This window comes from Metopolophium dirhodum, chromosome 2 (genome assembly GCF_019925205.1).
Source record: "Metopolophium dirhodum isolate CAU chromosome 2, ASM1992520v1, whole genome shotgun sequence".
Lineage (NCBI taxonomy): Eukaryota > Metazoa > Arthropoda > Insecta > Hemiptera > Aphididae > Metopolophium > Metopolophium dirhodum.
In genome coordinates this window covers 42,753,949-42,780,589 of record NC_083561.1, presented here as the reverse complement: position 1 = coordinate 42,780,589, position 26,641 = coordinate 42,753,949, and the positions used below count along the sequence as shown (strand labels likewise).

Here is a 26,641-nt window from a genome sequence, read left to right as displayed (position 1 = left end):
AACAATAGGTCTTAAAATCAATGTTTCTAAACGCCATGATCTATACTAGATCTCGTTTTCTCTATACTGTGGGATTATGATATTTCTGCTTGAAATATTCTTTTCGTTACTGATGATGTGATTGATCTTGGTTTCAGATTAACTTAGTAAACCTAGTCCTTAGTCCGAGCCTACACACTGCAATGATTTTTAGTAAATCGCTTAACGTTTTAGGGTAAATAATAATAAATTCTATATAAATAATATGAAAAATGAAAAACGAATTCAAAGACCATTATTATGTACTTATATATTTATACCTATACCTGTTTAAGCCAACGATAATAATTATTATTATATAAATGAGAAATAGATACTGAAATGTATATTATTGTCGTATCTCTATACCTACATATTATGACACATTATAAATGGTTATGATATAACGAAAAGGTGCTCTATATTATAAAATATGTTATAGTTTACACGTTTGTATAAATTAACTTTACTATTGGTAGTATTATAATAGTCTAATAATTGCATTTGAATTTTGTATTTATAGTAGTATTGTTGTCTTATGATTATTTAGACTGGCATTTGAAAACAAGAGTTTAAACTTTAAAGCAAGTACTCATACCTATACATAATATGTATATTTGTTATGAAAAATTATTCGTGTACCTATGTCCTATATAATATATTAATATCAGATATAGTTTTCAAAGATGTTTAACACTTACGCGCAAGTGACTTAAGATATTTTCAAGATTATTTTTTTATATAATATATATTATATTTTTAAAATATCTGAAATAACACTACATAACAGGAGCAGTCAGGTGGTCTGAAAAAAATATTATTATAAAAAGAGATTTATATTTATCAGTAGTGTTTTTTTCTTACGCAAACGCTACTTGTCTTTTATTATTCACAAATTGTACGACCCTGTCCAAAGCCTTATTCAGCGTGTTTCCTTTGAACTCTGGAAATTATATTTGTATTCAGTTTACTTCGTATTACTTGATATACTAAGGCGGGTACCTAGTATATAAATAATAACATAAAATAATAATTTTCGTCAGGTATGTTTTTCTTTTACGTGACTGTTCATTATGTGGCTAGAACAAGTACCTATAGTTCGCTTCTACCTTTACATCAATAATTTAAAAACCTATTATAAACGAATAAACCCTGATTATAAACATTATGCATCAGTTGTATTGGTACCATAGTTATAGTTCATGGGAACCATACCAAAGACGGTAAAACGGTTTAACCTATATAGTTGGGATTTATGAAATAATAAAGCATGCAGGTTGCAGATGGTATAATAATTAATCGGCTCGAAAATCATAGAAATAAAGATCAGAAACTCACCTTATAAATAAATTGTAAATTGTATCCAATACTTAATATTATTTAAATGTATTGTTTTTCTCTATTTGTTATTATCATTAATTAAGTAATAAATTGTGTAATTTATAAATTAATTTGCAATGTAATGTTACATCCTATAGTCACATATAACGTGGACAGTTTGCTTAAAAAAAAAAAATCATGATCAGAAATATTTAATTAGTTTGTCAATTGACTTACAAGTTGCGATTAACGCCATTTGCACGTGATCGATCCTGCAGGAGCCTGGACTGCATAGAGAATACAACTTTTGAAGTACTTTCTGTCTGTTGTTGACAGTCGAACGTTATAATATTATTTAAGGTTATTATTAGATCTGAAAGTCTTTGACTATAGTTTTAAAATGTGTAACCTTCGATGTACTGCGATCTCGCGGTCAACACGTGGTTAGAGTATATAGTTTTCATTAAACGTGTATAGAAAAAAATGCATACCTATCTCATTTAGTATTTGGTAAAAAAAACATATACATAGCTATTATATGGATATTAATTTATATAAAATATAACTACTACTTTAACTACAGTGGTTCATTAACTATAACATTTCGTTTAAGCGTGCTGTTTTTTATAAAACATATTTTTACCTCCCACTTAGTGTAAACAATGTACCTACCTAATATTTTCACCACGATTATCATTCAACGTGCGTTTGTTTTATAGGCACAACGATCTGCCGTGGAATATTCGTAAGTTCGTACACAATCAGCTGATGTATTTCAATTTCTCTGCGGATTTGACGACCGTGGAACCTTGGTCGAAGAGTAATTGGTCGCAAACCGATTTACCGCGGCTCAGAAAGGGCATGGTTGGCGCTCAAGTAAGTTTAAACCATATTATATTGTATAAGAAAAATCAACGTTGCGGATGGAAAGCTTAACTTTAATATTTTCCGTCAAACTCGAGTTGAATATAAAGATTACACGCGTGTTGCACCCTGAAAAAAAATTAACTCGCCGAACGTGTCGCCCATTACAAGCCACCCATTATCGAGCTCGCCTATTGTTGTTAAACGTTAAAAACCATTTTTATATTCTTTTCTGGCTGTAAACGATGGTTTTTTTGCTCTTGTAATTTTTCGATTTCATTCTCGACTCGTCGTCCCTGTATTAAGTATATAATCCGTACACCTAATGATCCGCACGATTTCCAAAAATTCATTTTAATGGAGTTATGTTATACGAATTATTGTATTATTTTTAAAACCACCAAACCTAGACCGCTGCGCACAATAACACATGCACCGCATATCCAAGTACCTATAATTTTCACATCGAGTCTAAAACGCACGTATAAACGGGAATATTGTATATGTAATCATTCCAATGGAAATCTACAGTCGGAATGCAATGTGTTATTATTTATTAAAGTGTCAACAAAATCTGTGATATTTAAACATTTTTTTTCCCCCATCGCTGCTTTATGTTAGTAGAATGCAATTTCATAGAGGTTTCTCTCTTTACATACATTATATACAGATATATACAGGTATATTGTGATCTCCACCCTCTCGTATTGCCATTGCCAACTATTTAATATTTCATTCTTTAAGACAGTAAACTGTAGTATTATAGTATAACATAGGATATTTTTAATTGGAATTTATTCCGTAATAAAGAATTATTATAATATAATACAATATTTACTAATGTCTTTACAACACTCGGAGTGCATCCGAATATATACTAATGCCTCAAATTGCGTGGCGTTTTCGGTAATATTACAGACCAAGAAAATTATGTTTTCCGGTCACCGTACTTCTAATTGTTATAGTATAATACATACATTAGACAATTCCGCTATTTACGGAGTATTAAAAATCATCTCATCTTCAAACATGTTTACATACAGGAAAACTGCAACATAATAAACATCGATTTCAATCCCATATCCAAAAAATGAGCTTGTTCAATATATAAAATAAAATAAAATAAAATAAGTAAGCCAATATTCTCCTCACATGTACCTACAACTGGAAATGATTAAGTAAACTCTACAGCCAACCAATCCATCAGTAACCACATCTTACCACAAAACTATAATACACAACAACTTAATCTGAAACACTCAATTTTACCGCCTAAAAAATGATGTAAGAACAACAGTAATATTGGCTAAATATTTACTTCTCTCCTACTAACTTAGAAATGTAGAATTGAACATAACGAAATTTCAATTCCTTTGATATTAAAAGAAAACTGGGATAATAATCAACGCTCAACCAAAAAGAGGCCACACCCACCTAACGCGCGTATATACATTATCAGTAAAGAACCAGCACCAATAGGTGATACATGAAATGTAATACTAACAATAGTAGAGCATATTATAGTGATTAACTGCCCCAAATGTTTTTCCATACACGATAAGACAACGGTTGTAAATATTCCGAACATGTTGTAGTTACTATATTTATAATTCATATTAATATTTAATTTTAGTAATTAAATTTATGTAGGCTTAGGAATATTTAGTTGAAGCTTCGTATGGAATATAAAAATATATATATATTATATTCACCCACTTTTATCGTTTAATCCATAACCCTTATAACATCTTACAACGCCCTTTCCAACTTGTTAAACTTATTGGTTAAAGTCAATACAAAATATTTGATTCATATCAACACCATAAAAGAAAAATGGTATACCACTTCAAAAATAATAATCATTTGTACCATGCACAAAACTACCTTTAAAAATGCTCCATTATTTATTTATAATACTTACAAAATAAACGAAAAAAATAACTCTACTGTAAATTCCTTATTTGAAGTGAATATTAAAGGTGACGTAAATAAACATAATATTACATAAACGCATCATTAAAAAAAACTTATTTATTATGACTTTGAGTTGTACAATCTTTTGTTTATAACGGAAAACTAAACAGATATTTTTACGTAAATGATGTCAATTTTTTTTTACTTTAAATTCGAATTTATAAATAACTTTCAAAATGTACTAATTGTCTAAGCGTTATATTAAAATTATTTTACTTGTAAAAACAAGGCCGTTTTCAAAACTCAATACTCAATAGTAGGTACTTTAAAAAAGGTAGATTAAAGGCCTCAATTTTTCTATTGATGTAAAAATATATCACAAACATATTTTATAGTGACATAAATATATTTCCAAACTTGACACTATGTATAATGTACATACATATATTATTTTACTATTTATTTAAATAATTAAATTAGTTTTGTTTGATCATCATAACTTGGTGGATTGTTATATAAATTAAATAATATTATTTTGTATATAAAACAATATACATTTCATATAATATATAATATATAATAATATTATACGAAGTAATAACCAATAACCATATATTTTATATTTATTTCTTAACTTGGTTCTATAATACCACGTTTCTATACATATAGGTAGGACGTAGGTACTTATATAATAGTTTATACTTTACTTTATTTTCTTATAAAATAATGAACTACGCATAATACTTTAAGTATGGTAATTTGTCTGTAGGCTTGTAAATAATGCATATATACCAAAATTCTTTTTTCGTTGATCTTTATAGGATATTAAAATTCACTTCTGTAGTTTCTGTGCCTAGAGGTCAGTAAAATACATTCTAATAGAAATTTGCCCTATTGTGTGGAATTGAGTACAATGTATTAAAATTTAATATTTACATCAGGGCTGGTCAACGCTTATGGCACTCAAATGTCGAGATACTTTGTTTTGAATCTCATATAATATTTACGAGGGAAAAAATACCTTCTCTAAGAAAACATTTTTGAAATGTTATTCATTTTTCTCAATTTTTGGAATACCCTAAGACGAGATATATAATATTATGTTTGTACTTTAAAACATTGTCATACACGGGAGGAATGATGTAATGATATACATATAATATATATATCATATGTATTTAATTATACTTTCTAATCGAACGACATTTAAATTTAAAGATCATAAACATTATAATATTATACATAAAATTAAATTAAGATATCAAATTATATTCATCACAGTAAATTACTATAGTTCACATCAATTTATATAATAACTTTAATTAATAACATTTAGAATTAAGACAATAAATGAAATGTCATATCAGATATAATTATAATTACACACACACACACACACACACACAAAATATCACATATAAGCAGTTTTCATTAAGCATTTTTACTTTTTGTTCTACACACCTAATGAAAGAAAGGGAATTTTGTTTTCATTTATTAATATACTGCACATTTGAACAGAAATTATTATAGGTAACCAAGTTACTTGGTATTATTTATTTACTCTAGATTCGAATTAAAATATTATTTTTTTTTAACTATTTTGTTTATATTTAATAATATAAGCAAAATAGTTAATAATAATATAATATAATATAATTCTTCATAATTAAAAACTTGAATGTTAAACAATTTGGAAATCAATTATAGAATTAGACTTTAAGACAAAACCTATTTCAACCCTCAAATTGTAATATTATTTTGAGACCATCAAGTACAGCAGTGATATAACGTTATAATTATTATATGAACTCAAAAATTAATATTATTATATATTTAAGACATGGTTTTTAATTTGTACACAATTTACATATTATAATAAATTATTTCTATATCTTAGTAAAAAAATGTAATTTTAAATTATAAAAAGGTACAGCTTGCTAATTCTTCAAGGTGTTAAATTAATAACGTGGCATATTAATAAAAAAATTGATTAGTTTTCCAAGTAAATGTAATTTTCATGAAGTACATAAGTTGTATTACCTAATTGTTTTGCAGTTGCAATATTCAGTTATTATTTTTATAGTTATTAAAACCAGTTTAAAAAACTTGAGATCCTAATGTAGGTATAAATTAATTAACTTACGTTTGTAATTTATGACAGAAATATTTAATTGTGTTTTCTTTTTTTGTATAATTTTGTAGTTTTTTTTTTTGTTTTATCAAAAATTTCATTCCCCCGTAAATTATAATACTCTTTAATTAAATAACTGTTCTTTCTTATTCTCTAACTCATTAATAAAACAACAAACAGTATAATACTAAATATATTATTTTTTTAAAAGAATAACGTTTTTTAAGTCGTTTAAAAAAAAAATAATAATAAAACCTGATAATATTTAAATGTATTAATGCTAATCGTCTTAAAGTATAATAATATACGTCTTAATATCTACCTGTATAGATATTATACAATGTAACGTGAATACATAATACATATTATCTACATTATTTATTTGGCAATATTCTGTGCATTTTACATTTTCTAAAAAAAAACTCGATTTTAATTCCTTGAATATGGTTCTAGTTAAAAAAAATGTAATTATAATTATATTAGCAACTAAGCTTACGACACAAATTATATTGTTACCGCTTTATTATAATACTCTCTAAACAATAAATATGTACCATGATGATATAAATTATTTTTGCTTAACTGAATATTAGGCACCTACAATACCAGCACAATTCTATTTGAAACCAACAATGTAATTAATTATTATTTTAATTACTTTATGCAAAATGACAAAATAATGTTAGTTACATTTTTTTTTTTTGCGATACTAAATATAATTTTCTAATCACATAATGAACTACAATACAACAACACTGCTGTGGGTATAAATAATATACATAATATAAAGGTATCAATACAGTTCAATTTATTTAAAAATAAAATCATATTTATTACTTATACCAAGTAAGATCCACTATTGTTTCTTTTAATTCATCGACTTATAAAAAATAATTATCAAAATTTTAAGTAATATCTGTACTGTATGCAGTGGTATATTCTCAGAAACATTGAATTTAAGTGGTTACGTCTACGTCTAAAATAATGAAATAAGTTTAAACTTAAAAATACTTTTTTTCAATAGTCTGTATGAAATCACTAATATTTTAATCCAATTTTAATATCACAAATCATATTCAAAATATAAAAATAACGCATAATATTTTCTGCTCCGTGAAATCCCTGTTAAGCCAGTAAACCGAAAACTATTCTATGGTATAAAAATAATTAGATGGATTTGATATCGGATAATATTTTACCTGCAAAAATATTTAAATACAATTTATCATTAAATTTTCTATTTATTTAAATATTTATTTTTTCGGTATCTTCCTTATGAGTTATGAGTTATTTTATTAGAATTCCTAAATTATTTATTATTATATACATTTAGTTTTTGGTTACCTAATTTAACATACGATACTACATTAGTATGTCATGCATACGTCGTACATCTCATAAGTATATTTAATATTTAATATTTTAATGTCTAATAAACATAAGTATTAGGTATACTGTGTACATAATATATTATAGTCTGAAGTCTGAACTTTTATAAGCATTCGTACAAAAATCCAATAATTTTTTCAATTTAATTGGTATCTTATATTTAATATTTTAATTACACGTTCTGCTTACTCATACTATACAAAACGGAACAAGAAAGTTATTGATTATACAATTATGTATATTTTCTCAAACGTTGCTGAAGTTAGGTTAAACGTGTTCCAAAAGTTGTATGTAACACATGTCATCGATTTTAACTTTTTAACTTATACGTAAAAGTAGGTAGATACCCATTTAGAATTTGTTCAAGTTACAATATTCCTATTACATTTTATGAAAAATTGAAATGTATTAAAAATAAATTAACCATCGCATAACCTTGTTGTGGATGTAGGTAAGTAATGTGTTTTAATTGCTTAATTTTCAAAAAATATTTATTGACGTTCTCGACATTTGGACTGCAGAATACACATATTATAATATATGTATAAGCATAAATTCGTGCACTATATTTTTTAAGCATACCTATCAAATGGTTTGAGATTTTCGTTCGATAAGAGTTTGGTCAAATTTGCAAAGACGATTTCATAATAATATGTTTACGATTTCGTTTATAGAAGCCAATGTAGGTACCTAATTTAAATAAAACAAATAACATAATTCAACATAATGTTATCGAATGTATTTTTCTCAACAGTCGCATGTGCTGTACACTATTTTTTAAGATGATTTCAGTTCATTTTAATCTGAATCCATTCCACATCAGTTTCATTTATTACTGAGCAACTCTATATTTTTATTTAAACTGAACAAACTATATTTTATTTCAATAATAATCAGTTTTTTTCCAGCCATTTTGTGATTTATTATTAAAAATGCAAAGAAAACAAAAAAAATTTGTTTGTTTTGGATTATTAAAAATTCTGTTTTATTGAAAATACCCAAGAAAAATATATTTTAATACGCCGGTTCAATAATTCATAATCAACCTTATTGATTAATGATATAGGTAGGTAGCTATGTAAATATTAATTGCAAATGTCATACATTATCTAGGTATAGTTTTAGACCGTTTAATATTGATAGAAATTAAAATAATATACTTCTTCCTATTCAGATTGATTATAAAAATATTATAAAATTTTTGTAATGAATGATTTTACTTTAAATAACTACAAAACATTAAAAAAAAAATATTCCGCGTAAATGCATTTTGTCTATGTTGTCAGAGAGAGAAAACAAACAGAGGATATCCTCTTAATATTAATGTAAATATTGTTATTTGGCAAATACAAACTTAATAACTCTTCATTAGGACAAAACATTATTATAATTTATTTAAAACGCACAGGCTTTTTACTTCAAACCTATTATTTTGCCAATAATTTGCCAAAATTTGACAGTAAACTGTTTTAATTTGCATAGTACCTACATAGTACTTACACATTTAAAGCGCATACTCTTTTATATTTTCAACCGAATTTCAATTATAATATACGTATTATTTAAGCATAACGAATCTAATTTTTTCAGAAGTCTGACTCATAAATTTAAACGTGAAATTTTCAAAATTATAATCACATCAACGATAGTGATTTTTAATAATTATTATTATCATTTTAGATTTGTATACATAGTTGGTTATTAATTTCTTACAATCTATTTTTTGATAGGTTTATAGTTAACGCTATGATAATGGTATAATTTAACTATAATATTGTCCAGTGTGCATAATATTATAATGGAAAAACTTATCTATATTAACGACTATATGCTTTTCACAGATTTAAATGTTACCAAATAATTTATGGGACGAATAGCTTACGCGATATTCGGAAATATTCATCGGTTTTCAATCCTCTTGGATGAATTTACTTACTTATACTTATTTATTTAAGAAAATATATCGACAATAATTTCTCTACTTTTACTAAAGTTAATCGTTAGCTAAACTGCTAAGGTCCAATGGCAATAATTATATTCGTCTTTTAGACGAATACAAATTTAAAATAAGTATTATTAGGTTTTTTCGGAGTTCCTTACAATTGATATCTTTAAAGACATTTATTACGTTATAACACGTACCTTTTATTTACTGCTCAATATAAAGAATTAGAAATTAAATAAAACCTATTTCTTATAAATGTAAGGAAAATCAATTATTCTGCTAAAAAAATATGTATAATATGGACGCTAGTATTTTTTTCCTGAAATTAAATTTAAATTTCTCTTATCTTATGTAGGTAGGTCTTAATTGCATGATGACTTTTATAATTTATTTATTTATTAATACATATATATTAAGCTTAATTAACTTGTTTTATTCGTTAAAGTATTCAGAGAAATTATAATGTTTTAGCACAATATGGTTTTTGTAATCCATGTTCAGTGTTTTGAACAAAATTATACCGGTAGGACACTACTACAAGAACCACTAAAACAAAAAACAAACGACTAAAAAGGATCGCCAAATAATATTTTCTTATCATTCTTCTAATATGAAGGAATTATTTTCACTTCTTAAAGTTCACCAGTAGTTGATATCTCCCTATGAACCAAACAATGTTACGAATTAAATTGGAGACGCATTTCCTTTATCGTCATGGCCAGTTATTAATAATTATCATATTTTACCAGGGTGATATGTACTATAATTACACATGTGATTAAATTATTTCTTTTGTTATTTTATTTGACAAAAATTATTAATGTTAATAATGTTATTGAAATTATTTTTATTTGCACAGTCGGAAAGCTAATTTAATTTTCAGAATTGTTTGGTATTCCTATTGGCTATTTTGCATTCATTATACTTAGGTACTTTTCTATTATTAATAATAATAATAGTATAATATTATTAACTATTTAATTATTATTATGCAAATTGAACACGCACTGTACGTTCTATTATACATGTAGATGCCTAGACATTGATTATATTATATTTTAGAATTGCATTGCCTACCTGTTAATTATAATTCCTATATTATGTATCTATCAATAGTGCGAGTTTATTTACTATTCAGTGTTTTAGTTGAATTATGCATATATCTATATATAATAATGTGTCAATCAATTTAACATTTATCTATATTGTTGGTCAAATTGATATTTTAATGGAATCGATGAAATACATAGCTCTCATAATCCCATCACATCGTGTTAACTAAATGATAATATTGAAGTTGATTGACAATTTGGAAGTGTTTAATACTGGTTATTAATATACCATAATATTATATACCAACGTTTCCAAACTCACTTAAAATTATGTATGCATTATAAAGTATGATTAATAAAAACATTATTTTTTTAAGTAAAAAAATATACTATGTTGAAGTATTTTTATATTACTTATTATGTGGATATAATTTAATATATTATATCATTATATAATTTATAATAATTAACTAATGTTATTTCCAATTTTCAAATACATATCACAAACTCACACTATAGGTAACTTATTTGTATACTACAGTAGCCAATAACTATATACACAATACCGTTCTTGAAAGTTGTTCATTAAAACTAATATGAGATTATGTACCTATAAAACTGAAAAAAACTTACTATTTGTAATTTTTAGAACTTGAATGAAATATTAAAAATGTATGGAAGTATTTGCTTATAATTATAAATTTTAATCAAAGTTTATTGAAATCATGTTCTTTCTTTTTTAACATATCACAAAATCGTGTTTTAAAAAAAAATAATAATAATGAGAACACACCAATCAAATATCAATAATAATATATTGAAATATAATAATTTATTATATTTATATTATATTGTTTAATATTTTTATCATAACAAAAATCTAATTTATATGACGTAGAAATATGAAAATTGTGGTTTCTGCCAGAAAAAAATAACCTAACTCATGCAATCTAAAATGATAATCTTTAATTTATTAGCCGTAATAATGTACCTATAATATACTGCCATAACGCCTTAAAGGTAATTATTAGTGTTTATCGATGATTAAGTACCTACATGAAATTATGTTTTTTAATGTCTTATGTACGTACGTTGTTGACAGTTTTGGTCAGCCTATGTACCCTGTGGCAGAAAGCACCTGGATGCTGTCCAAACTACAATGGAACAAATCGACGTCATTAGGAGGTTGGCCGAAACCTATTCCAGTGATTTACAGCTTGTAACATCGGTAAAAGGTACGACATAAATCATAAATATATTATAATATATATTTTCAAATTTCAGCATATACTTAAATCGATTTTTCAGGAATACGAGAGGCACACAAAGTCAGAAAAATTGCTAGTCTAATTGGCGTCGAGGGTGGTCATTCGCTGGGAAATTCACTAGCAGTGCTCAGGATTTTCCACAGCCTTGGCGCCCGATATTTAACCCTAACGCATACTTGCGATACATTATGGTAAGAACACAAAAAATGAATACCTATTTTTATGCCAATCGAAATGAGTACAAAATATTAAGTTATTTCAAACACACGGTATTTTATACAATTTTGACAAACACCAAATTTAAAAAGTATTAAATTTAATAGTTTACTGTTTAGTCATATTTGTATACAATTAAATTTCTGATCATCTAACTATAGTAACATAATATTTTATATTTTTCGTCATAAACAATGTCAATATATAATTAATTCTTAATAGAGTGAACAGGAAAAACGTAGATACGTACATTCTATCATTTCATGTCTTATATTTTCATCCTTGGTAATACCACCTATGAACTTTAGATTTTTAAAAGACACTCTGTATTTATAATTATAAAATCTAGCTTATGCAAATTAGTTTTATAAAACTGTTGATGTATAAATTTTGAATATTGAACGAATAGTTGTTTTTATTATCATGCATTTAAAGCTTAGTTGAAGGGAGGGATTAATGTACCACAAAACGTCAGGGTGACCATTGCGACTTCATTCCCCTTATATACAGTGTTTAAATAGAAATGCTTATTAATGAACAACTACAGATTTAAAAGTATAGTTCATTAATTGATATTAATTATGGTATCTAATCATTTGAAGAACACAACGTTGATAGTAGTTTCACAAGCAAAAATAAGTGTATTTATAAATTAAATTAATAAAGAAAAATGTATAAATGGTGATCTGTATTTGTATTTTATATATTTCCAATTTTCCAATTAATAAATTTAAAAAAAATTTAAAAAAAATATTTAATTAATTTCAATATATTGAGTGATTATACTATAATCTTTATACTATGTATATACTATACCTACGCTTTACTATCAATATTATATTCCCGTATACCTACGTGTGCAATATTAATCTTCCGTGGCGCACAATAGCAAAATATTTGAAATATCATGTATCATTTTACAATACAGCGGGTATAGACGTATTTAGTAGGTAATAACTGGTACCTTGCACGCCGTGCCCCACATACCTATACATGCGTGAAACGGAATCTGATTAAACCACCAAGTCATCTTAATGTTATTAAGTCAATAAGTTATATTTGTGGAATCCACTTAATGTATCAAACAACTTTCGTAATTAACTTTATATCAAATTTCGTTAATTTAAATAAAGCTAACTATAACAACTGTACGTGTTCAGCTCCTATTATGACTTTGTGTGCTCTATATTAGTTGCTTCAAGTATAACCTAATTGTATTATAGCGTGTATATAATATATATTATTATATTGATGTATGCAAATAACGAAAATCGCGAACAACAATAATAATATTATACCGTTTCGTTCATATATGCGTTCTTTTGTTCCCTATAGTTAATGGATGTAATAAGTGATATTATTTCGCCAAAACGTCGATGCAATCTTTGGACTTTTTATTTCTGTTTCGTAACAAAATACTCGGGGCATGCGTTTTTACTGAATGTTCGGGGGAAAAAAAACAGTATAGAGATTGTGATACAATCTATAAATCTAAGAGTAGAAGATAAAAACAAGATAAATCACCTAGCCACTTTGAGAGTGTTTAGAAATAATAATACTTTTTTTTTTCTTAATTCGGCCCATTGGTTTCTTATCAATCCGCACACGCACACGAGAGCCGAACGTCCAGAAAGGGGTGCGGAGTTGACGGCCAGGGTGGCGATAGTGTGCGCGGGAGAGACGGAGAGAAGAAAAAAGGTCCGAATTGATTGAATTTCATCACACACACGGTCGTTAAGTGTTCTGCAGCAAAGCACATTCGAGTGGTTTCAATGGTCTAATCGAATACGCGCGCGGGTCGTGTCCTACATAAACTTTATTGACTCTGACCATGAGAGTAATATATTATTATGTTATGTGTAAGGTATTGTCGCCGCGCGCCGCACGATGGTTGTACTCGGTATATACAGACGAAATTGAAAACAAATGCGCTGGTTATAATAATAGTAATAATAATATGAGCTATTCTACTCTGCGGCCGTTTAGGGTTTAATCGACAACGAACGTTCGTCGTTCGGTTTTTATTTACGATTTTATAACGGTCGGTAATAAAGGATAACGCACCCTCGTACTTTCTTGGCCACCACCAAAAGTTAGGTTGGCCAGACCTTTGAAATATAATATACTACGCGAGCTTTTGCAGTATTTCCAAAAACGTTTCGTTTGGCGTTGGCATAAGCGTATTGTTGCCTATTGACATTAGACAATATTATTCTATAAAAAAATATGTTCTATAACATGTTTACGACTTGTGGCGTCTACATTTCATTTGTCATATATATTTTTCTTTTTGAACTGCTTCTTTGTAGTCGTTTTACGGCCACGGTGTAAGGACTAAGGAGTCAACTCGTATCCCGGTCAAAAAACGAGTAAGATATTTTTTGAGTTACCACTGTTCAAACCTGATTTTCTGTAGGTACCTATAATATGTTTGAAGGATTAAATGGTGCAGTTTAAATCAATCTACAGTCAACACGATAATAAAACATCCTTTATAAAAAATATTATTTATGACCACACAACACGCATATATAATATTATGTATATAGGTAATTTAGGTATTATAAATTATTATTTTAGGTAGGTACCTAGGTACTTGTCTATAAAACGTTATTTTTATCTTCTTCCATTTTTCGAAGATGTACCTAACCTACTCTACAATCTACATAATAAATATTATTATACACACAAGATATTATATTTTTTATTTTTATTAATATACTGAATTTTGTCCATTTCACATTGGAGTTCATTATTTTATGTTCTGCAAGCAATTTAAATACGTTTATACAGCGTATGCATATTGCTAAAGTTAGATTTTACTTATTAATACTTGGAGTACGATTGTTCAGTCGGCTTTAGTAGATATATATACATTAATATAATATTTAGTCAATGTGTGGGTTTAGTTTAGTAACAACAGTACGGATTTTCGAGTGAAAGTTTTTGTAGTCCGATTTCAATGGGTGTGTTATCCTTCTGTCTCAAGAAGGGCTATATTGGGTTGTTTTTACATGTATTTGTGCTTAATTATAGTTCTACATAATATGTTGTAATGTTGTATCGTTACATACAAAGTGACTCTCGAATAACCACTGGTTGCGCCAGGATTCGAGTTTTCATCACAATTTACAATCAATAATTGATTTAATTAGGAGGTATATACGTATAGTTATAGCATCCTGCAGTCCATGTCAAACGAAAAAGTGCTTCAATCATAATATAGCATCATGTAAATTATATTATTATGTGAATAGTATATTATATTATAAGGTTTCACGTTGTGTAATTATTATATTGTATTCGATGCGTCTGAATAAAGAGTGCCGACAAAGGTAAATGTAAGGTTTTACATTTTTTTTTTATTTATCTCGTATTATACAACAAAGTTTCCCGCATAATTTCTTAATGCCAATGCAGATGTGATATTAAATACGCACCGCTCAAACACGACAATAACACATCTATAAACAAATAACAAATGCATTAAAGGACTCTGTTTACTTAAAAATGTACATTCATTATTATGTAGGACGTAGGTACAATTGGAAACGGGCGTGTCGTGAATCAGCTCTCGGTAGTTGGTTTGCAACTCTTATTCTTCGAATTGAACTGTAAACCGACCTATACCTATACCACCACTTACACATCATCCTATATATATATATTATATAGTATATACTACCTATATACAACTGAGAATCGACAGGGGGATAAGTTATACTCAGTTGGTGACGAGACGCCGTTTATTTAGTTGCGGGTTGCTCCACCAAACAATATATTATGAACTATCCCTCCGCGTTTGTATTGTGTACAGTACATACCACGACTGACCCGTTGATATAACATAAAGATTGCCGATTGGAATGGTTGTCACTTTGTCAATACGTTTGACGGTTTTTGGGATAGACACATTTCGTATCTCAATAATTCTGATAATTTTTTATGATAATACATTTTTTAGAAGGTTTTACAAAAAATTGATGTTAGGTAGTTCGTGGAAATATTTCATAATAACTAAATTGTTGTAACCTCATCATGGATTACCGTGCATTAATTTATTATTTTTAATAGGGCTGGCTGTTGTTCCGGCTTAGACTCGCCAGAGAATGAACATCAAGGGTTATCTCCATTTGGTTTGGTAAGTACGCGCAATGAATAATGGATGATGATTATATATTGTATTAACAACAATTTCGATATTGTATACTTCCATTTATTGAACGTAATTAATACCTATTAAACATTGTAAAATAAATCATATATTTTATACTATCGTAATGTTTCTTTTAAAGCCAAAGTATTATTGGTGTATGCTAGTTACTTACTTGGCCCTATGCATCAATAAATTACTGTTCGTCTGATCAGTGGAATTAATATAATATAGGTAATACAGGTTAGGTTAGGTTAGGTAGACGTACCGTAAAAAATCCATATTTCAATATTTGTGCACGTTTATATATTTTCATTTATCGTCAAGAATAGCATACATATAGGCTCGAAAATCTCATTATTCAAGTAAAACAAATTTTCCTTACATACTCGGTAATTGTAATTACGTATTATTATTATTATTATTATTATGTTCATTAAATTAAATAATTTAATACTCAATTTAAACAATAAGTTCAGTTAATTCACTATATTATATCGTTTGATGAATAAAGACATTTAAAAGTGGCATTTTTGAAAAGAAAAACCCAGCTAATATGCTAAATACCACTATTAGCGCGTTCTTACCTATATTTCTAATCAAAACCGATCATACTATATTGTGCCGTTGCGATTTATATACGCTAGTATTAGTAGAGTACGCAATCTCATATTTATTTCACGTATTGAAATACTGCAATGCACCATGTACCTAGTTGGTGTGCTAACATGTCAATATAAACACGCGCCAAGTGGTATGTATGCCATTTAGTTTTTCATTTCGGAACTTAAGTTATACGATTAAAATCAAAGGGTTTTTCAATTTATAATTGAAATAAAATATAACGATTCAGATAGTGAGGTAATACGATTGTCTGAAAAGTTATTTTGTACCCACGCATATTCAAAAACTGTTGAAAAGAGTATTTATAACACAAATTTCGTAGTTATAACTCAAAGGAAGGTATATTATTATTGTACCTCTTGTGTTTATTTTGAAACCATATATAATACCGGTTTCAAACATATGCGTATAGCCGTATAGGTATTAGGTACATACTGCTGTCATTATATAGTTTCCTCAAAATTCGACGTTTGAATCGACGTCTTTTAACTGAATATAACAACGTAAAAATGCACAAAACCAATTACACGTTTTTAACGAATGGCATAGATATTGTAACACGCTAAAGAGTGTCCAATACATATATGAGTAAACGATAGCTGTGAAAAGGGTTGACAGTAATTGAAGATAAGTGAACGGAACTCAAGTAATAACCGTACATGTTTTAACTACAAATACTGTTTTCATACGATATTAAATCTACAATACCTAACCTAACTGATTTAACAACATAAACATAATATTTTATTTAATGTGCTTTGGTATTGATAACTTACTTTAAAAAATAAGTAAGCTATATTATTATTGTGTGACAGTGGCAGATCCAGGGCTTAATTTTTTTTGGGGGGTGGGGCAAAAGTACAAAAAGTACAAACATTTGCTAAACACAGTGTGGAACATAGGGAAACTACGGCGATCGGAGGGGGAGCTTGAAGATACGATGCCCCCTTTCCCCCTGGATCAGCCGCTGGGATTATCTGTTTACAATTATTGCACAATACTTCATAAATCCCAATTAAATTTTCGAAAAATGCGGGTTTTTTATTTACCCGGAATTAACTTACTATATATTAATTATTAAAATAATGATAGTATTATTCTACACCTACTTCCAGGTATTCTTATGATTTATGCTATCCATACATTTATTTATTTTTATTATTATTTTTATTTTGTAGCTAGTTCTCAGAGAATTGAATAGACTTGGAATGATGGTTGACCTTAGTCACACGTCTGTCAAAACAATGGAAGACGCACTTAACTATACTTTAGCACCTGTAATCTTCTCACATTCGTGTGCATATTCATTATGCACTTCATTGAGAAATGTTCCTGATCACGTGCTCAAACTAGTGGTAAGCTTGCACACAAATTGTAATTTAATTCGAGTGAATACCTACATATTATTTATCACGTTGTTTATGCTATTTTAATTTTAGGCCTTAAACGACGGTATAGTTATGGTGAGCTTCTATTCCTATTTTATAAGCTGTAATTCTACATCAACTTTGGATCAAGTTATTGGTATGTACTTAATATCATAATATGCTAAATGCTTACCTATTGGCTATTTCTAGTTTTTAGTGTGTTAAAATAAAATGTTAGGTATTGTTAATATTCTTCTCATGCGCATTTCAGCTCACATCAATCACATTAAAAACGTAGCTGGAGAGGACCATGTCGGCCTAGGTGCTGGTTACGACGGAATTAACCAGTAAGAATAACACTACTTGAAATAATTTTAATATTTAATTATAAAATTATAATCTTTAATGACATTTATACAATATTATTATTTTATAAGCAATTTATTCAAATTTCTAACTTGATTTAGCCAATGTAGGCAATATGAGGTACCTAATGTCTAAAACAAATGTCATCATTAGGTATTGCCTAACCTATAACATTTATTTTTATTCACATAATATAATCGGATTATACTTTATTTCATCGTATAATTTTTTTTAATATACTTCTTAACAACTCAATAAAGGTATAAAACATAATACATTTGTAGTACAAATTTCTTAATAATTATGTTTATTCCTTAAATTATGTTAATATATAATAGTGGTAACGGTGTCGTAAGCGATCTCTAAAATAATATACAGGTATACCTATACTTGTGCCTGGTGTCCTACCTATTATATCTACCTATTAGCTGTTCTTGAATCCATTAACTCTGCAGTACCTAAATTTGTTTTAAGTTTATGAGTGATTTTTTTAGTCTATACTATTTACCAGGTGTCTAGGTATTAATATTATAACCGTTGGAAGATAAATATGCAACCATCATATATTGTAATCAATATTGATAAATCTAAATCTCCATAAGATATTCGCCAATTTAAATAACTATTAGCATCCAGCCGACGCGCGACGTTCGTGTACTTGGAATTATTGTTATGTCCAATAAACGCGGGTGTGTTATGTATGAAATACGTGTTCGTAATTTCGTATACAATCATTAATGAGTGTACTGAATTATGAATATTATCAGACTATCCGTTACCTACCCATCATGATATTATACTGTTATATATTATACTAAATAAAAAAATTGCACGGTCTATGTTTAAACTGTAATCTGCGATATGGGTACCTTTCAAGTATAATAATGTTATATGGAATCACAATACAATACTTGGTTCATTCAATCGTGATTCGTGATACGTGTAATAAATGCAGCAACTGCGGCCTGCGGGTAATGGATTGTCAGACTCAAGTCTGTTTAGCCGATTTACAATTATAATTCCAGTTCAGCAACTAAAACAATAAAATGTAACATATTAGTTATACTATAGGCATTAGGCAACAGTATCAATATATTAAATTGTAGATATTATTAAATATTCGGTAGGTACCTAATTATAGTTATTGTATATTATGTGTTAATATTCATCACTGATGTTCGGAAAATGTAATATAGGTACCTCTAATATGCAATATTACAACACGATACTTCAATGTAATATACTGTAATACTAAACATGTATACGTATTACTGTAGTACCAGAATTAGAATTTTCGAGCCCATGGGAAAGTGGGTGACTGAACAATATTCTTAATTCTTAAATCAACACAGTAATAAGCTTTTAAAAATATTGTGCGAAACCATTTACATGACAATTTTGGTAGGGCGTTGTCTTATTCACTTCTCGTCTAATCATCATCGAAATAATTGTAGCATGAAGTCAATGATATTAATTAATCTAGTTTTATCTAAACATTTGTTTTTATTATCAATGTAAATATGCATAGGTAGTAATTAAATAAGAAAACCAAACCAAACGGCATGTTCATTTTAAAAATATATTTTTTATACTTTTTTGTCACAATTTAAAACTACATTTTAATGACGGAGTTTTGTATTATAATATAATATGATCAAAATGATTTTAGCACTACGAAAGGACTTGAAGACGTATCGCACTATCCTCAGCTATTAACGTCATTAATGAGTAACCATTCGTGGACTGAGGATCAAATAAAGAAGCTTGCAGGCAACAATTTACTGAGAGTCTTTTCTAAAGTAGAGAAGGTAAAAATATTAAAATTTAAGTACAAGCTAGTCGTGGCAATAAAATTATAAATAATAAATTAACTTACATAACAGAATAACTTATTTTCAGGTCAGGGATGAGTGGAAAGAAGATGGAATGAAACCAGTTGAGGACATTTTGGTGCCATTGAACAAAGAACCTTTGTTACCCAATTGCACAGACGGATATAACATGACTTGATGTTTTTAAATATATTTATTTTAGCAGTAGTATACCTACGGTAAAAACTGAACATTTTCCATCGGATAAACGGAATCCAGAGCGCAGTGGTGTCTAGAGCCCCCAATTATAATATTATAGTTGGGAATTGTTTAGTTTCATTTGTACGCATTTCTACATTGACACTAAAAATTAATAACAACATAGTTACTCCCAAACTTACATTTTTGTCAAACACGTGGAACCATATAAATCAAAACGGATTTCACAATTGTAATAAAATGTATCTCGGTAGGTAGTTAATAAATGAAACGTATACGTATTCTCCCGTATTTTGTATGAAATATTACATGACTAATGTTGTAGGTGTCCAGGGACAATTTTTAAAACCAGCTGTTAATTTTGAAAGTTCGTGGAAACGTCAAGCAATTTTTCATCTTATCTCCTATGTATACGTGTTCCTAAGTTAAAAGTTTATAAAAGGTTAGAGAAAAATGTCATTACAACTTACAAAGCCCGTGCACACGCTATAGAATCATTATTACATTGCCACAATGCCACATACTATGTTGAATAACAATTATTAATTTATCGACTTATTCAACGCTCTGTAGACCAGACAACTTAGTTGAATTTGTAAAATATTTTATTTAGACTCAATAATATAAATTAATGTTATTGAGGCAATCATTGAAGTTAGTGTTACACCATGTCAGTATCATTGTTGAAATTAATTTTTTATTTATATAATTATATACATATATTATATATTATTATGTTAATTACAATTAAGTTGTTTTAAAAAGTGTTCATTAGAGTTTAAAGTAAGTTAAACAATATTAATAATAACTTAGATAATATTTTGAGTTTAATATTATATTAGGTATTAAATTTAAATAAATGAATACAATTTTAAACAAATTGTTTTTTTTTAAATTCACCTGTCTATTATCTATAATATAAAATATTATCTTAATATACTGCTATATAAAATTGTAAGGGATTTTCTACGACCGCGCTAACCGAGAAAACTACTGAACCGATTTGGCTGATTCTTTTTTTGTTGCGTTCGTAATTGTCAGGACAAGGTTTTTATGAAAAAACATTTTCGGAAAATCCACCAGAAAAGTAGGAAATATGGATATCAACAATACAATAGTGGCACCATCTGTCCAGAAAAAATTAAACTAAATAATAAAAAATTTAGTTTATTTTTGCAGATTAAAATAATAATAGTGTAAAATATATTGGTTGCTATTGGTTAATCGGACATGTTTGTTGATCTGTATTATTATTCTTCGTCAATATATATAATATATATATATATATAGGCATATAAAAATGAATGTTTGTGTGTAAATTAGACCTCTGGGAAGAAGATAAATTAATTTAAAAATAATTAAATTTGGTTTTTTTATTCATCGGATTTTAGTTCGGTTAGATTATGTTAGGATTTTGTATTAATTGATTATCTTAATCCACCGTAGGTGGAATTAAGTTAATACGACAAACTTGGTATAACTTTGATACTCTATCATACAATTACGTACAAACAGCACGGGGTCAGCAATCTACGGTAGGTAAATTGCCTACCTGATAATATACTGCTGTGAATCAGAAAATTTTCTGGGCAACGGAAAAGTTAAGCTAAGTTTTGAACACCATGCAGCGAATATTAAATAACAAATTTAACAAAGTTTGAGTCATATAGAGTCGGTAAATTTAACGGCAACAAAGTGTACGGGATCAACTATTTTTAATAAAAATATATTTATCATTAATAGCGCTAGAAAAATTTAAATACGTTTTCATTAACTATTTTTATATTTACTTGCCGATCACATTAAACGATCAAATTTGAATAAAAAATTATACATCTCATCGTCCGGAGGCAAAATAATCAACCAATCACGGGCGAAGCTGTGACGGGTCGGCTAGTATAATTATAAGAATGGAGCGTGAAAAATGTCGTTACCTCATCAATCGAGAACGGCTGGTCCGATTTGGCTTATATATTGGTTGCTATTGGTTAATCGGGCATGTTTGTTGCAGATTTGTATTATTATTTATAAATATAAATTAATGTTTGTGACCACTGGGAAGAAGACAGGCTAATTTAAAAATGGTTAAATTTGGTTTTTTTTTTATTCATCGGATTTTAATACGGTTAGGTTAGGTTAGGATTTTGTATTAATTGATTATATTAATCCACCGTAGGTGGTATACGACAAACTTGGTATAACTTTGACACTTAAGAGTTAAATCATACGCTTACGTACAACCAGCATGGGGTCCGCGATTTATCGTAGGTAGATTGCCTACCTGATAATATATCTACTGCTGCGAATCAGAATTTTTATTCCGGCAACGGAAAAGTTAAGATAAATTTTTAACACTATACACCGAATATTAAATAACAAATTGAACAAAGTTTTAGTCATATAGTGTTGGTACATTTAACGGGCAACGAAGTGCACGGGATCAGCTAGTATAATACAATTATATAAAAGGTGGGTAAGTGGATGTCACTCTGCTGTACAGTAGGTGACAAGGGGGTCACTGTAATGAATGGTGTTAAATTTGAATTCAATGATAAAATATCATTGTATAAGAAAAACGATTCTGAGCGAAAACAGTCAGTCAGCCTATGATATTACCAAGTATATTTGATGATATTATTGTGAATAAAGTAATTTATGTATAACCTATTTACGTGGAACCTTGTTTTAAATTTTCAATCCTTAGCTATAAAAGTTGAACATTTTATAAATTTTCAACTACAAAATAATTATTAAATTTTAAATTTGATAAATTTTTCAAAATTTGAAACTTTAAATGCTTATAAAAAAAAAAAATTGTGCCAATGTATTTTTAATATTTTTCTACTGCTATTGTAACAATATATCAGGAGCTTTGCATTAAATTTTCACGCTTTTTTACCAAACAAATAACATTTTATTGATATTTATAGAAAAAAAAACTAAAAAAAATGGAAACGGAAAATGTCCGTAAACAGCTCAAAAAGAGTCAAATTATTTTATAAATTTTATCGTGTATAAAAAATGCTAATATAAACATATGAATATAAATATATAATTCAGTGAAATTTTCAAGCATCTACAGTCATTCGTTTTTCAATTACAACAAAATAAGAATATCAAATGTTGTAAAACTATGAATTTCAAACGCTCATAAAAATTTATGTTGACTTTTTTTTCGATAAATGTAGACAAACTTATGGATAATCCTGTATTACATTTTCAAATCTTAGATTTAAAAAGAAACATTTTTATGAATTATCAACTCAAAATAATTTGCTAATTTTCGTGATTTTTCCGTATTTTGTCAAGATTTGAACTTTAAATGCTTATAAATAAAAACTGTGACTAAGGATTTTTAATTTTTTTCATCTGCATTTGAAACAATAACCTAGGAGCCTTCTATTAAATTTTCAACTTTTTTAACCAACAAATAACATTTTATTGATATTTATAGAAAAAAAAACTAAAATAAATGGAAACTGAAAATGTCCCTAAACATTTCAAAACAAATCAAAATATTTTGAAAATGTTATCGTGTATAGAAAATGCAAATATAAACAACTAGTGAAATTTTCATGTGTATACGTTCATTTGTTTTAAAGTTACACCAAAAACCAAAATCGATTTTGTGGAAAACCGATTTTGCGTAAAAATTCCCGTTTTCCCCTAAATTTTCTTTTGTTTTTCACGTCACTTTTGAAAACTGCTAGGATATTTTTACTTTTGACCTCCTTAACGTACCAACTAGATTTACTTTCCTATCAGAAAAGTTACTGTTGAAGAAAATCCAAGCATTTTTACTGTCCTAAAAGGTGATAATAGGTTAGGTTAGGATAATTTGATAATAGACACAAAAATAAAAAAAAAACACACACATCATTATAAAATCAATAAATGAAATAAAATAAATGTTTACCTGTCTGTCTTTTATGCATTCCTAAATGGACCGATTTTGATGAAATTGTTTGTGTGTGTTTGAGTGGTTCCCGGGATCATTTAGATTTACAATTTGACCCCGTAGGTCCAACCCGGGGAGGTGCTCAAGCGGGGATTATGTGATTTACGGTGGAAATTTTTGTTTACAAATGTTTGCTTTTAGTTTAGGAGAAATAATTGATAGAAATTAGTATTTATTATTTTATTGGCTGTCATTGGTTAATCGGGGAGATCAGGTGCAATAAGCATGCATCAAATCGAATTTTCGCACATTGCCTACTATTGATAATATGTTTTCGCACATTGTCCTACCAGGGAGGCTGATTTGCACCCAAAAGGAGTTGAACAATCACAATTTTTTTAAAGTTGTATTTTTTACGGATAACGAAGTGTGTGGGATCAGCTATAGTTATTAATAAAATATGTAGGTATACCTAATATTGAAACACTTTGCAGTAGTTACGGCCAATAGTTCTATAATCAGTACATTGAATACTGCTGATAAACGTGGGTAATGTAGTTATAACTTATAAAATATAATATTGTACCTGCGTATTGTACATCATCGGTAGTTTTTGGGTAAAACTATTTTTTTAACACCTCAATTATTTCTCTTCGCACTCGCATCAAATACGTTTTTCAGAATCAATACCCAGTCGTATACACTTCTATATATTTCATCCATAGTTGCATTTGGGATGCAATCGGAATACATGCTCCATTTTACGACCTAGCTGTTACAAACAGATAGCAATCGGAGCATAAAGAAGGTAAAAAAGGTCAAAATGGGAAGAAATCGAAATACGCCCAGCGTAATTCTTTGATGTAGGTATACATCTAGTGCGCGTTCAATAGTTCGGCCAAAAGGGAACAATCGTTTATCGTACTCAATCTTTCGTTACGCAGAATACATTTTATATATTGTGTGCATTTCGATCATTCAACGGTTTACGGCTGTTTTCGAGTCATCGTTATGAGAAGTTCAAAAGGGCTGAACTCTTGCAAAATTGGACATTGACTACGCGGGGTTTGTCTTTGTATCGGATTCACTAAATCCCCAGGGCAGTCCCAATCGGAGCCATATAATTAAATTATAATTAATTTGATGGGTTCTAGATAGTAGGTTTTCCATATCTAAAAAGTACCAGGATCTCATGCAGCATATGTGACGGCCGACGGGTACCTATTTAGAGTGTAGACGACGTGATCTGTACATTCAGTTGCCCACATAAAAACTCCTTGTGATGTTGGCCATCCGATCGTGGAGTATTTTTTCATTGAAGTTTACACATTCTAACTTATCGTAATATGTTTAAGATGCACCATTTAAGCGAACCCACATTTCAGGGTTATAACTTATAATAGCAATCACTTATTTTAACATAATAATTGAATTGTGACACAAAAGTCAAGAGCTATAATCACATTATGAAATAAAATTACTGTATTCAAATCGATAAGTAGGTGCCTAAACATGGGTGTAGTATGCAACAGCCACCACAGAAACTTTTGTAGCCCCCTCATGGTGATTACTTTCATTTTTTACATTTTATCCGAAATTATAGTTTTAAATGTTTTTATAATTTTCTAGTCCTACATAGCCCCCACATATAATTATACCAAACTACGCACATAGGCATTTTCAAATTAAAAAAATTATATGTTACACATACATGATTCGTGAGACTAATAATAAATAAGTTATTAAAGAATACTGAATATTATTAAACATTAACTAAAGTTTAATTTATAAAATTAAATGCATTATATACTCCGCGTAACTCACAACTAAAATATTAGTAAAAGGTAAAAACATAAAATAAATAATGAAATATAGTTAAAACTTCACATAAACGTCACAAATACTCAAAAATTTAATATTATAATATTATACTAAAATTATTTTTAAAATGATTCTAAATCATTAATCAATGTACTAATAAAAATATCCACATCGGACCTATTAACTATTTTATATATTATATTATATTAGGTTAAATAGGCTTATATTATTATTTTTAATAGACCTGATTATTTTTCAGGCACTA

General features: G+C 28.1%; 1 protein-coding gene across 3 annotated transcripts in view; it reads left to right on the top strand.

The window, feature by feature from the left end:
* LOC132939869 (dipeptidase 1-like) overlaps window positions 1-21,518 on the top strand; it is a 174,880-nt gene extending 153,362 nt beyond the window's left edge. For all 3 annotated transcript variants that reach the window (XM_061007273.1, XM_061007275.1, XM_061007274.1), the window contains exons 5-13: window positions 2,058-2,214; window positions 11,736-11,868; window positions 11,942-12,092; window positions 16,192-16,258; window positions 18,073-18,249; window positions 18,334-18,418; window positions 18,533-18,608; window positions 20,297-20,435; window positions 20,527-21,518. In XM_061007273.1, coding sequence (XP_060863256.1) covers window positions 2,058-2,214; window positions 11,736-11,868; window positions 11,942-12,092; window positions 16,192-16,258; window positions 18,073-18,249; window positions 18,334-18,418; window positions 18,533-18,608; window positions 20,297-20,435; window positions 20,527-20,637 — 1,096 coding nt within the window. In that variant the 3' untranslated portion in view covers window positions 20,638-21,518. The remainder of the gene's footprint in view (window positions 1-2,057; window positions 2,215-11,735; window positions 11,869-11,941; window positions 12,093-16,191; window positions 16,259-18,072; window positions 18,250-18,333; window positions 18,419-18,532; window positions 18,609-20,296; window positions 20,436-20,526) is intronic.
* The last annotated feature ends 5,123 nt before the right edge of the window (window positions 21,519-26,641 follow it).